Here is a 14,717-nt window from a genome sequence, read left to right on the forward strand (position 1 = left end):
AATGGTATCTGCATGCTTGGTGGACCCTCCTCATTCAGCTGGCCATTTTCTCCAAATGAAAGGTAATGTCAGACCACCCACCAGTCAGTGGGAAGATCTCTGGCTTTGGAATTAGGAGACTCTGCTGGGTTCACATTCTGGCTCTGCTCTTCTTACCCCGGGCAAGTCATTTCCCTTTTCTGGGCCTCAGTTTTCTCACCTAAAATATGAGAGACTTGGATGAGTATGGGGATTTCTAAACCTTTTTTTTGTTTAAAGGATAATTTTGGAAGTCTGGCAGATCTCACAGACCCATTCTCAGAATAAGAGTAATAGAAGAAAATGCTAAATTTCAGTGAGGAACTGGCAAAAATAAAGATGTAAAATTCTCATTCAAAATTTCACAAACTCCCTGAAATCTATTTACAGCCCCCAGGACCAGAACTCCAGAGGAGATGATTTCAGGTAGGTGACCCTTTCCATGTTAAATCTGATGATCCTCAAACTACTTTGGCTCTGATGGAGGCTCTTCATATTCAACTCATTGTACGTGGAAACAATTTTCTCTGTCTCCTTGGCAAGGGTGGGCCTTTGGTGAACAGCTGTAGTCCACATAAGATCAAGAAGTGGAAAAATGAGAGTTTCATCATCTGCTTACCCACCCCGTCCCATTTCCCAGAGGCAGATACTGAGCTCCAGAAAGCCAATGACTCATTAAAAGACCGTTCAACCAAGTGAGGGCAGAGCCAGGATTCGGACCCAGGTCTCCTGACTGCTGGTCAAGCTCTCTTTTCATTATACCATTAACCGAGTTGGAAGTGGGAAAACATTTGGTCCGTAGCCAAAACAAACACTATTAAGTTATCAGAAGTCAGTCAATGACAGGTGATTTGGATGAGGTAAAAAGCAGCCTTTTCTGCTGGTTAATCGATGTCACCCAAAGAAAGAACCTGGGAACACCTTGTAAGTGATGTGCCCCCAAAGGCTGTACATTTTCTTCTAGCTAATGAAACATCTAAATTAAAAAAAAAATAACCAGAAAGCTCTATAAGAATGTAGTCCTGTCGTTTGACACTCTACACCGTAGGGCCTAAAATTAACCCACTTTATCAGCTGCATAAAGTATGTTGTAGTGTGATGTTTTATAAAGTAGATAAACTGAAGGGCAGGCAGCCTCGGAAAATACATGGTGGTTCAGCGCGGTGTCCATTTCGTCCACATACTCAACTTGGAGAGGGATGTTCAGTGCCTGAGACAGAGCGGTGATCTGAACATGGTCACACTCTGTGGCCATGGGTTCCACTTCCTGGAAGGACCAAAGGAAAGAACAGCGTTCAGAAAGATGGGACAAGAGACCATTGAGTCAGGAATGGGTTCGAGGATTTGTTTCTCCAGGTAAACTAATTATCTTTGCTTTTTTCCACAGATAACACAGGGCCACCCAGTCATAGGAGAAAATTTAATGCCCTGTAAGAATATGAGAGTAGATTGCCAAAACCTAGCCAAGAGAGGGAGAAATAACCAGTTGAGAGTTTTATGGACTGATTTTCACAGAAAAGGATACTAGTAGAAAGTGTGCTGGGTTAGAGTCAGGAAGACCTGAATTCAAAATTGGTCTCAAACATTTACTAGCTCTGTGGCCCTGGGCAAGTCACTTAACCTTTGTTTGCTTCAGTTTCCTCATCTGCAATTTATGGGGATGTTGTTCTTCCTTCAAGAGGACCAATAACAGGGCAGGGTGATATCTTGACTCCTGCCTAAATTGAATTTGAATGAGGTAGATAATTATTGTACCTACCTCATAGGATTATTGTGAGATAATGATTTCCACAGTGACAGAAATGTTGTTTAGTCTTTTCAGTCAGACCCTTCATGACCCTCTTTGGGCTTTTTTTTTTTTTTTTTGGCAAAGATACTGGAGTGGTTTGCCACTTCCTTCTCCCACTCATTTACAGATGAGAAAAATGAGGCAAACAGGGTTAAATGACTTGCCCAGGATCACATAGTCAGTAAGCTTCTGAGGCTAAATTTATTTATTTATTTTATTTTTCCAAACCTTTACCTTCCATCTTAGAATTGATACTATGAATTGGTTCCAAGGCAGAAGAGTGGTAAGGGCTAGGCAATGGGGGTTAAGTGACTTGGCCAGGGTCTCACAACTGGGAAGTGTCCAAGGCCAGATTTGAACCCAGAACCTCCCATCTCTAGGCCTGGTTCTCAATCCACTAGCCACTCAGCCATCCCCCACCAGGAACTAGATTTAAACTCAGGAAGATGAGTCTTCCTGACTCCAGGCCTGGCACACTATCCACTATGCCACCTAGCTGCCTTGGGCAAATCATTTAACCTCTGCTTTTATAAATGTTAAGCTATTAGCTATTAATAATAACAAATAATAATAATACCTACTATTTGTATAGTGCTGCTTTGAGGTTTGTAAAGCACTTTATAAATAGTATTCATTTAATTTTTTTCCAACAACCATCCTAGGAGGTAGGTACTGTTATCTTCATTTTTATAGACGAGTAAACTGAATCAAGCAGAGGAAAAGTGACTTGTCTAGAGTCACACTGCTAGCTAGTGTCTGGAGCAAGATCTGAACTCAGGTCTTCCTGCCTCTAAAGTCAATATACTATTCACTCTGCCACCTTGCTACCTCATCCCTTGGCAATTGTGAATTTATTTTTATTATTTTTATTTTTGGTCTAGACCTGTGGTCTGTCTTATTAGCATAGGGAAGTCCAGGAAAGGAAACTCTTATCTGCCACTGCAGACCAGCAATTGTTCTGCAGCTTACAATATCAGAGAGTTGCCTGTAGCACCAAATGACTGTACCTTGTTTAGTACCCAAGGCTAGATCTGAACCCAGGTTCTCCTGATTCAGGCCTGGCACTCTATCCACTGAGCTACCTAGCTGTCCCAACAGGTATTATTTTTTAACTGCATGCAGCATTCTGTATTACATTGCTATGCCAGCAGTCTAAATAAGATAATTCTTGCCCTCCCTTCTCTATTAGAGAATATTAGAACTTGAAGGGACCTTAAATATCATCAGAGACAAAGTGTCCCACTCGAGCTTGCACAGCGAGGCAGTGTCTGATCCAGGACTCAAATCCAGGCTTCCTAACTCTCAGGTAGGAACTTAAGTCCTGAGGGCTCAGGGAAGGAGCTCAATACCCTCCCAGGTCTGCCTGGGACTGAACGTAGCTGGATCTGAGACTCCTTTGATGGTTATTAGAGAGGTAAACCTACCTGGGCACAGAAGTCTTTGACGTCCATCTCCTCATCAATGAAATGCCTGAAGAAATCTGCCCGGTTCTTGATGAAGGCAGAGGTGAGAAGCCTAAGGAACTGGACGATTCGATCTGAAAAACTCTGGTCATTGAAAACCTTCAGTAAGTTGGAAACAGAGCCATCTTTCTCCACCATTTCGACCAAGCTGTAAAACTAAGACCAGGGCAGTTAAGACCAAATAGAAAACACGAGAGCATATTTTTCCTGAACTGACTGGGGCCTTTCTTCTTCAGGTCCCCGAGTTGATGAATTATAACAAACTTCCCAAGCTGATCTTTCCCCAGAACAAAATAACCCAAGAGTTATAATACACACTTTGTTATTTTTCCAGGTCAGTCCAAAGCCCCACACTATGAACGATACCCATTCCCCAAATGGTAAGAAAGCCCTGGGTTCTGGAGAAATTTGATTCCAGTCAGATATTTGTTCATTGATTAGGAACTCACGGGCTTTCCAGGATGTTTGGATGGGAAGGAAACTTTGAATATAAAAATGTTGGAATAGGAAAGGACACTAGAAAAAGGACAGTAGAAACTATTGCAAATTATAGATGAGGAAATGGAGGCCGCCTTGGGCAGTCAAGAGGCAGTTTGGTATAATGAAAGGAATGCTGCTAGCTTTGGAGTCAGGGGTGGCTCAGTGGCACATTGGATAGAATGCCAGGGCTGGAGTCTGGAAGACTCATCTTCCTAAGTTCAAACCTGGCCTCCCTGGGAAAGACACTTAACCCTATTTGCTTCAGTTTTCTCCTTTTGTCAAATGAACTGAAGAAGGAAACTTTGGTGGCAAATCACTCCAGTATCTTTTTCAAGAAAACCCCAAATAGGATTACAAAGAGTTTGGTGTGACTGAAAACAAGACTTGATAATTCAAGAGACCTGGATTCAAATCCTACCTCTGACATTTATTAGCTGTGTGACCCTGAGCAAGTCATTCAAACTGTTTCCTCATCTGTAAAATAAGTTCGACAATATCTTTCTTCACAGGGTTATTGTAAGGATTAAATGAGATCTTAAGATCTTATGTGGAAAGAACATTGTAAACCTTAAAGTCATATTTTGGTGATATTATAATTGTTTCCCAGCATTAGTATGTGGCAAAGCCGATGGCAACCTGGGATCCTAATTTTCAGTCTAGTTTTCTTTCCAGTATAAAATGATGACTCATATTTTTTCCCCCTGAGAAGTCATAATCAATTTAGAAAACTCAATTATGGTGTGTTTCTAAGTCCACTTCCTTGGGATTAAAAATGTTAAAACTCCAACAGATTTGTTCTTTACTACCTGCTACACTCAGTGATCAAATGCCTTTATGAATCTAATTTAGATAATAGTTCCTGCCTTCTTGGAGTTTACATTCCCTTCTGTGGACCTCAGTTTACTCATCTGTAAAATGTGAGCTCTGTGTTCCCTGACAGCCTAAGCCCTTTGATTATATTTACACACACACACACACACACACACACACACATTCTGTGACACAAAGACATTAGGTGCAAGCAGAAGTGTTATCTGGGATCTGAATAGAGAAAAGATGTTACTGATAGGAGCTCTGAAGAAGAAAATCAGAGAATGTTTCCTGAAACCTATAGCACTTAGAGATGGGAGGTCCTGGGTTCAAATATGACTGCAGATACTTCTGGTTGTGTGACCCTGGGCAAGTACCCAATTGCCTATCCCTTACTGCTCTTCTGCCTTGGAACCAATACACAGTATTGATTCTAAGACAGAAGGTAAGGGCTAAAACAAATAAATAAATAAAGTTAATGGGCAGTAAGAATAACTTTCATAGTGAATGCTTTACAGATTTGTAAAAAAAACAAACTCCAAAAACCTTTTTTAAAGACTGCCAGTTGTGAAACATGAAAATAGATATTACTAAGTCTTTTTTTTTAAACCCTTCCTTGCCTTTTGTCTTAGAATCAATATTGTGTATTGGTTCCAAAGCAGAAGAACAATAAAAGCCAGACAATGAGGGTTAAGTGACTTGCCAGGGTCACACAGTTGGAAGTGTCTGGGGCTAGATTTGAACCTAGGACCTCCCGTCTCTAAGTCCTGGCTCTCAGTTCACTTGAGCCACCCAGCTGCCCTCAATATTACTAAGTCTTAAGGCTCAGATGTTTGATATATTAAAGTAGTTTTGTCAAGCCCACAGCCTATCACCACAATACTCCTGAGTGTGACCCAGACCAGATTAAAAATATAATTCAGAAATATTTAAAAAAATAGATAAAAATGCAACACATAATAGGTAATGTTAACATGTGGTTTTCTAAGTCAATATGTGCTTTATGTTTAGTAGCCCCCTTTTCTATTTTCTGTTTGTTTTAAGGTCTCTTCCAGCTCCAAATTTCCAAAGTTCTAACACTCATGACTTGAGACCTCCTCTCTGTGGCTCACTTGATCTAGAGACAGTGGTAATGTACGTGGGGGCAAACAAGCTTTAGGTCAGAAAATATAGGGTGAAAGGGGGAGAAATGGCTTGTGTGTCAGCCTGAGTTTCTGATCCAGGATCACAGGATGGTAAATTTAGAACTAGATTGCAGAGATAATTTAGCTCTCCTAAAACAGCCTCATCTCTTAACTGAAAAAACCGAGGCCAAGGAAAGAGAACCTATTTGGCCGAAGTCACATACACACAATAAATAGCAGTGGCAGAATTTGAATGTGGGTCGTGACAACTCATACGCCTTGAGGATCTAACCTACATTCCAACAAACAGAATTTTTTCCATCTTTGGATCATTCACTTCTTCCCAAACCATAAGGGAAATGAAACTTGGCTGTGTATGGGAGAAGCTCAAGCTGGCCTGGGCCAGAGCTCAGCACTTTATCATTCTCCTGCATTAGAATGTTAACATATGGCAATTTTGGCTATAAATACTCCACGTTTTCCCTAGCTCTCTCATTCATGGCAGGGCCACTGATTTATCAACATAGGGTTTAGGCACACATATATGACAGGGGTACCTAGATGGCCTATAGTCAGGAAGACTTGGGTTCAAATCTGGACTCACCCACGTATTAGGTGGGTAACCCTGGGCAAATCACTGAACTTCTGTTTGCTTTCATCTGCTGGAGAGGAATTGGCAAAATACTCCAGTATTCTTGCCAAGGAAACCCCATGAACAGTAGGAAACATGGGTCACAAAAGTCAGACATAACTGAACAACAAATTCTGGGGGGCAGCTATGTGGCACAGTGGGACAGAGTGCTGGGCCTAAGTCAGAAAGACTTAGCTTCGAGAGTTCAAATCCAATATTGGATACTTCAATAAGTATATGAGAGTAGATTGCCAAAACCTATCCAAGCAAGGGAAAGTTTTACCAATTGGGAGTTTTATAGACTGATTTTTACAGAAAATAAGGATACTAGTGGATAGTGTGCTGGGCTAGAGTTGGAAGGCCTGAATTCAAAACTGGTCTCAGACATTTACTAGCTCTGTGACCCTGGGCAAGTCACTTAACACTGTTTGCCTCAGTTTCCTCATTTGTAAAATGAGCTGGAGTAGAAAATGACAAACCAGTCCAGTTTCTTTGCCAAAACCCCCCAAAGAGAGTCAGGAAGAAATGGACATGACTAAAATGACTAAATGACAGCAACATATATATACATGACCTAGCAACAGCACTGGTCATAGGATTTGCTAAACATGGAGGGGGGGGGCAGGGCGGAGAAGAGGATAGACACTAAGGATATTACAAAGTCAAACATAAGCTTTTTTTTTTTAGATTGGATTTGTGATTTCCTTGGGTTAAGGTATTCTCAGTGACAAATTTTCTCTACCAATGCAGATCAGTACCTTCTCTGCAATGTATATAGTTGGCTGGGACACCAAGAGACTAAGGGCATAATGCTATGTGCCATGGCCAATATGTGCCAAAGGTGGCATCTGAACCCAGGTCTTCTGGACTTGAAGGCCAGCTCTCTATCCATTCTGATAACCTGCTTGTTTTCAAGTGCTAAAAAAAAAAGTTTTATCCATATTTTTGGAATATCTGTTTCACTGCCACACATATTCAACCTTGATAACTGATAGACCTATGCCCTGAACATCTCTGATCAACTCTGGTCAACAAACAAACAATTTCCTTTTGTTTAAAGTAGAGAAAGTCGGGGCAGCAAGGTGGTGCAGTGGATAGAGTGTCAGGCCTGGAGCTGGGAGGATGAGGGTTCAGATCTGGCCATGGACACTTCCTAGCTATGTGATCCTGTGCGAGTCACTTCACCTTGTTTGCCTAGCCCTTGCCTTTGAATCTTAAGAGTTGTTACTAAGACAGAAAGTAAGGGTTCAAAAATAAAGAAAAGAAAGAGGACTTCTTTTAGCCCTCCTTTTCCCATTTCCTCTTGCACCCACCAGTAAGCCTAAGCCAAATGTCATGATTTTATCTAGTCCAAGGTGTGTTATAGTGGAGACAGATAGCATACTTCCTGGAATGAGCACCGGGAATTCAATCAGACCACCTGGGCTTGAGGCCCACCTTTGTCACTTCTTTATGAGCCCATGCAAAGCCATTCAATTCCATGAACCTTAATTTCTTCATATAAAAAATGGGGATATGATCTCAGTAGAAAAGCATCGTGTAAGATCTACTACTCTTTAAAATCTGAGCTGTTATTGTCGTCTACTCTCCAATCCCATGGAGAGCTATTTTATTCACTATTTAAAAAAATGAGTGTCAGGGAAAGGGAAAGAATGGGAGAGGGCCACTCCAAAAGCCTCCCTTGGCCACCATGATCACTGAATTGAGAGTTTCCAGGATTGATGATGTATGGAGGCTCCTTCATGCCTATAAATATGGGTTGGGAACACACTAAACAAACACTCTCCTATTCCTTGGGCTCCTGGTTATAGAAGAAATATCTAGATACCCTGGGCCTTGGGGAGGGAACCCACAATTAGTATGAAAAGGCTGGCAGGGGAGCTCTCTCTTTCCCTCCCCTGCCTTCACCAACTCATACATTAATTGTACTAATTATTCTCCTATCCTGAACATCGAGATTATGGCATCTAGAAGCCAGGGTTCTATGGAAGATTGCAGGTAGAAGTATTCAATTTTCCCATTCCAGAACTTCAGACATAGATCTGTCCAAGAGAACAGGGGTCTTAGGCAATACTTTCACGGGCACAGCAAACATAGCTGACCTTGTGACATAGAGTCTTCCAGTCCTTAGGTGCCAATCCTCAGGTGGCTTTGCAGCACAGAAGTCGGATACACAAGACCTCCCCAGGGGTGGGCAAAAAATAGATATATAGGGAAAGCCACTCCGGTAGCCAGACTCCCTACAAGCTACTCTGCTTGCATAGGAAGTTCCCTAGCCCTGCCTTCCCCTCAACTACAGTATAAGATGGGTCCTACAGCCACAGTATAAGAGCCAGTTTAGAAACAACAGCCCAGAGGGTAAAGGCTATTTACTGCCTGCATACAATCTCTTGGTGGGAGAAAGGATGATGCCCTGGTTAGGTATATATGTGTTCTCCTTTACAGCTGATCTCCATTTTGCAGGAAACTGAGGCTCAGAGAATTGAATGGACCACCATTACACAGCTATTGCCTTTGTGCTCTCTTAGTACCACAGTTCTGTTCCCGTTTGTATTTTGATCCAGGTATTTAGGCTATCGGTTCATAGGCTACTTACAGCATTAAAGAAGTTTCTGAATTTGTGTTCTTCAAAGCCAGCAGCTAAAAGGTCTTTTGGTGTCTGTAGCACACGTTCTTTAAACCTGAAAGGGATTGAACCTGAAGATTAGAGGGTGGTGAACAAAGTATCAGGTGCTCCGTCTGTGTACAGTGTCTCTAACATCTTGAGCTCTGTTATTAATTATCCATGGAAGTGCTGGAGCCAGCTCTAACCAGATTGTTAAATTTCAGCGTGAACACTTACCCCTCAGAAACCAGCAAAGATACACGTATCAAAGCTAGATTTGTTGTACTGTTGGCTATCTAGACTTAAGAAGGTGTTATTAATGTAAATAAAACATTCAAGTGTCTGTGTTTATAACCTTTATTTCTTCTGGAGAGTTTGGTAGTTAAACATTTACCAGCACACTCCTTATTGCTCTGGAAACAATGTTTGAGCTCCAGAAAGGCTCAGGGAATGGAGTGATCACTGAAGTGGAGTCTGCTGACTGTGGGATGAGGGATGATGGGGATGATAAAGACAACAACTGCAATAAAAGTACTGACATTTGTATAGGGCTTAAAGGTTTGCAACATGCTCTACAGCCATTATCTTATTTGAGGCCCACAACATCCCTACTGTTACTCATCCCTCTTATTTCTATAATAGGAAGTCAGGACAGGGGCTACTCTCCCCAAAGGCAAAGATAACCCCTACAGGGAGCAATTATGGAATGTGATTTTATATATATTTGGAGTTATTTTTATATTTTGCATAAAATATAACAAAATTATAACACAAGAAATGTAATGTAATATAACATAATATAATACAATATAATATAAACCCTTACCTTCTGTCTTAGAAGTGATCCTAAGTATCAGTTCCAAGGCAGAAATGTGGTACGGTCAGGCAGTTGGGGTTAAGTGACCTGCCCAGGGTCACATAGCTTTGGAAGTTATCTGAGGTCATATTTGAACCCAGATCCTCCCGACTCCAGGCCTGGTAACTCCAGATATATATATAAAGGTAGGGAGTGCAAAATCTTTATCTATATTAAATTCCCATTTTACAAATAAGGGTAATGAAATTTAGTGTTGCCCATTTTCCTATAATGAGTTAGTTGTTGGACCCATGTTTCCCCAATCTTTCCTTATCCCCTGACTCAATCTCACAGTTTTCCCTCCTCCCCAAAGTAATAAAGGGATGCTAGGGGGTAAGTCTATGGAGCATATGGTGTACTACCTCTAAAAACCACTCCAAATCCCTCCTGGAATCTCTAACAGAAAGTCATTTTGGGTTAGGATTTTTTTCCCCCAATTTTTTATTGTCATGAAAAACATATCCATATTGGTCATTGTTGTAAGAGCACATGGATACATACCGAAATCCCAAAATAAGTGGGATAGGATTTTTTTATGTGCTCTTTCCTTTCAAACTCCCCTGCTCCCCCCTTTGGGAAAACTAAGATTTCATTGTATTCTCCTGGATCTTAAATAGGCCAATGTGAAAGCAGGTTTTTCAGGTTTGGTTTATAATCACTCTGAGCAAGTTGTTTTGGGTGTTTTTGTGTTCTTTTCCTTTTCAGAAGTCACAGAATAGAATAAACAGCTAGTTCCAAGGTTGCTAAATTTGGAGGAGGATCATGCCCTCTAGTGGTATGTTTTAGGAAAAAAACTACTACATATCTCTAGGCCCCTCTTTCCTGGAAAAATCTGTCTTTCATCCTGTCCAGGTTAACATTTTTATTAGTGATTTGGCTTAAGATAGCATTCACCAAATCTGTGGAAAACACAAATTCAGGAGCGGAAACTAATACAATGGACCACAAATACAGGATCCAAAAATATCTCAAAAATTGAGAGTTGTGGGCTGAAGCTAGGAAGATGAAACCGAATAGAGATATAAATGTAAAGTACTGCACGCAGGGTCAAAAAAATCAATCACAAGACTATGCGATAGGAGAGATATAGTTTTAAAGGCAGAGCTAAAAGTTTTAGTGGATACAAGTGTAAGTAAATTTTCTATGGAACAGATGTCCTCTAGGGTCATTTCCTCCTGATGTAACAATCTATGGTACTATGTCCTCTCCCTACAATTAATCTTTTACAAATGGCAATAAAAAAAAAAAGCAAATGGGACTCCTTATGTTACATTAAGAGAAGAACAGTGTCTAGGACTGGGGAGGTGACAGTATCATCACTGATCTGGTCAAACTCTATATGGAATCTTCTGTTCAATTCTCAGTGTTTTAGGAAGAATATTGAAACACTGTAATGTCTTCTGAGGAAGGTATTAAAACATTTTATTATGTTCAGAGAAAGGGGGACAGAATCATCTTCTCCACTGAAGTAAATGGGAATATTTAGCACAAAAAAGGAAAGACAGGTAGAAGATAACAGGGCAATTTTTTTTTTTAAACCCTTACTTTCCGTCTTGGAGTCAATACTGTGTATTGGCTCCAAGGCAGAAGAATGGTAAGGGTAGGCAATGGGGGTCAAGTGACTTGCCCAGGGTCACACAGCTGGGAAGTGTCTGAGGCCAGATTTGAACCTAGGACCTCCTGTCTCTAGGCCTGGCTCTCAATCCACTGAGCTACCCAGCTGCCCCCAGAGCAATTTGTTCTTATGGATTTCAGTTATCTGAAGGCCTGACAAGTAACAGATTAAATTTATTCAGCATGGCTAGGACTAATAGATGAAAATTATAAGGCAAAATTATTTTTAAAAAGAAGACATTCTAAGGAGATTTTAGAAAGAAATTATAAGGCAGATTTCAGTTCATTTAAAGGAAGAACTTAGTGATAAGCACTATTTGAAAATAGAATGGGCTACCTTAAGAATTGGGCAGCTAGGTGGCACAGTGGATTGAGTTCCTAGCCTAGAATCAGGAAGACCTGATTTCAAATCTAACCTTGGACACTAACTGGTTGTGTGATCCTGACCAAGTCACTTAACCCTGTTTGCCTCAGTTTCCTCATCTGGAAAATGAATTGGAGAAGGAAATGGCAAACCACTCCAGTATCCTGGTCAAGAAAATCCCAAATGGGGGTCATAAAAAGTCTAAATGACAGAAATGACTAAACAACAACAAAAACAAACCTTAAGAATTAGTGAATTTCCTAATACTTAGTCTTTAAAGGAGGCTGAAATTATCATTTGTTAGGGACAATATAGAGAAGATTCATATTTTGGATGGGGCTTGGACTGAGTTCCCTTCCAACACTGTGATTCTGTGAATCCAAGTATGGTGGCAAATGAGATCTAGGCTAACAAAATTGATAAAGAGGAAAAATTTTTCCTGCCACGTTCTCGCCCCTCTCCAAGCACTGACCTTCCTTCAAAGATGTCCAGTAGACTCCTAGTCTTTTCAGACTTCCCCCTGGCAAAATGACTTTTAGTTTGGAGAGGAGCCAAGATACTCATATGTATAGGAGATAACAAGTTTGGAAGCAGAATCAGAGGAATTCAGTTCAAGGAAGTGCAGTGTTATTCTATACTGGTGTGACCTTGGGCAAGTGACTTAACCTTCCTGGTCTATTTCTTCAAATGTAAAAAATAAGTGGGTTGGACTAGATGACCTCTGAATGCTTCATTTATGATTCCATGAAGATCAAGTTGGTAAATGCATTGTATGCTTTCCTCCTGAGAGGGAAGAGGTGGCTCTTCATTTGAAATGGTGATACTTCAGGCATCAATGATAACCCCACAGGTAGATGAGGAAGAGTGTCATATAATGGAAAGACTACTAGGCTCTAGATTCAAAAGACCTGGGTTCAAATTCCACCTCTAATGTTTACATCCTGTGTGACCTTGCTCAAGTTATTAATCTCTTTAGACCTCAGTCTCTCCATCTATAAAATAAGGAGGATGGACCAGATGGTTTCTTAGGCCCTAGTTCTACATCTATGATTTGCATGTAGTGTTTTGGGGCAGGGGGATGCTGGAATCTCCTTCAGGTCACATTTTAAGGTGGGTGTCTATTTCCCATTATGTTTAAGGCCAGGTCTGATCAGAGTAGTTTATCCAGGTAACATGAATAAAGCTAATAACAATCGTAACAATAATTATTATATAGTACTTTTAGGTTTGCAAAGTATTTTACAAAGATTATTTACTTCTGTCCCTATAATAAGGCTGGCAGGTAGGTGCTATTATTATTTCCATTTTACAGATGAAGCAGACAGAGGTTAAATGACTTGCCTAGGGTCTCACAGCTAGTATTGTCTCTGGCTAGGACCTAGAGTCTTCCTGACTTTATCTACTGTATCAATGAAGAGAGACAGGATCTCTACAATTACCCAACAAATGATCAACCTACTTTTGCTTGAGAACTTCCTGTCACAAGGAGGTTTTTAGTTTTTGTTTTGGCTTGAATTCTTTGATTAACTCTTCTAAAACAATTTATTTTTGCTAGTTTGGACCTGGCCAGATACTTTGGGGAAATCTTCCTGCCTTCAAGGATCATCCTATTATCTGAGGGGAGCAAATAATTCTATTTCAAGTCCTCCAGGAAAGGTGATTCCATAGACATATGAAATCATAGGGTGTAAGAACAAAAAAGAAACCTAGAACATAGAATGTAAGAATTGGAAGATAGGCAACACACAATATGAAAAAGAATAGAGAATGTTAGAAGTGGAAGGTTCATTAGAGATCATCTTACAGAGGAGGAAACTAAGGCTCAGCAAAGTTGTGACTTGCTCAAAGAAATGCAGGTAAGGTAGTGGCCAGATTTGGATGAGAACCCAAGTTCTTGGTCTCCTGTTCCATTGTTTCCTCTCATTTTCCATTAGAAGATATCTTCAAAGATTCTAACCAGCAGTATATACTAGTAAATGTTTAATAATCAGCACTTTGTGGGGGAAACATGTATGTAGGACACATTTTAAAATCTATTTTGCATCATTAACAGTTTCTCCATTACTTTATAAAGTCTAGACAGTCAATAAAACAATAAATCAAGCCCAGATCTGTAGCTTTCATGTAAATGCTCACAAAGAAAATATAGTAATCAATTTCCAAAAACTGAGCTGGCTCCAGCACACCCCTTTTACTACTTTCTACATATGGGCTGAACCAACAAAGGAAAAACTGTTGAAGCCATTGAAACAGCTGAGTTAGAGCCTAGGGCTTTTAGTATGATCAAATATTGTATTTACTATTCCAATCCAATCCAATCAAAAAAACTAATGTGTGCGAAGAATTAAATTAACAGGAGACAAAGACAAAACAAATAACAATCCCTGCCCTCAAGGAGCTTACATTCTAAATAGAAGATGTAATATGTGTAATTATTACATATGTAAATAAAGAAATTCCAAAACAGTCATTTACCTGAGAATTTCTCTGCTGTTTCCAATAAGTGATTCTAAGTAGGAATAACCCAAGGCTCGGTAAAAGCAATTCCCATCCCCTTTTGTTTTTCGTAGAGCAGAAAATCTTTTGCTGAGTTCCTGGGGAAAAGAAAAACATAGCTTTAGACAGTAAAGTGATGATAATGATAATGATAATGAAAATAATAAGGCAATAAGGTGGTGCAAAAGATAGAGCTCTGGGTCTGGAGTTAGGAAGACCTGAGTTCATACTGGCCTCAGACACTAACTAGCTGTCAGTTAACCCTAATTGCCTCAATTTCCTCATTTGTAAAATGAGCTGGAGAAGGAAATGGCAAGCCACTCCAGTATCTTTGCCCCCAAAAAACCCACCGTTGGTGTTTGTCCTTCATCTTCAAAGAGGACCAGTGACTTCATGGGGCCTTGACATGTGGGGAAAGGGTTGGAGGCAACTGAAATGACTGAACAACAACAGCTGCAATTGTTTTG

The 14,717-nt window shown here is 40.4% G+C and overlaps 1 protein-coding gene across 1 annotated transcript in view; it reads right to left on the reverse strand.

Moving 5' to 3' along the window:
* Window positions 1–1,075: 1,075 nt before the first annotated feature.
* Window positions 1,076–14,717, reverse strand: part of OTUB2 (OTU deubiquitinase, ubiquitin aldehyde binding 2) — a 33,676-nt gene continuing 20,034 nt past the window's right edge. Inside the window, exons 3-6 of the mRNA XM_044662132.1 lie at window positions 14,230–14,348; window positions 8,912–8,996; window positions 3,232–3,426; window positions 1,076–1,285 (exon numbers count right to left, since the gene is read on the reverse strand). Of these exons, the coding sequence (XP_044518067.1) occupies window positions 1,076–1,285; window positions 3,232–3,426; window positions 8,912–8,996; window positions 14,230–14,348 (609 nt within the window). The remainder of the gene's footprint in view (window positions 1,286–3,231; window positions 3,427–8,911; window positions 8,997–14,229; window positions 14,349–14,717) is intronic.

This window comes from Gracilinanus agilis, chromosome 2 (assembly GCF_016433145.1).
Source record: "Gracilinanus agilis isolate LMUSP501 chromosome 2, AgileGrace, whole genome shotgun sequence".
Lineage (NCBI taxonomy): Eukaryota > Metazoa > Chordata > Mammalia > Didelphimorphia > Didelphidae > Gracilinanus > Gracilinanus agilis.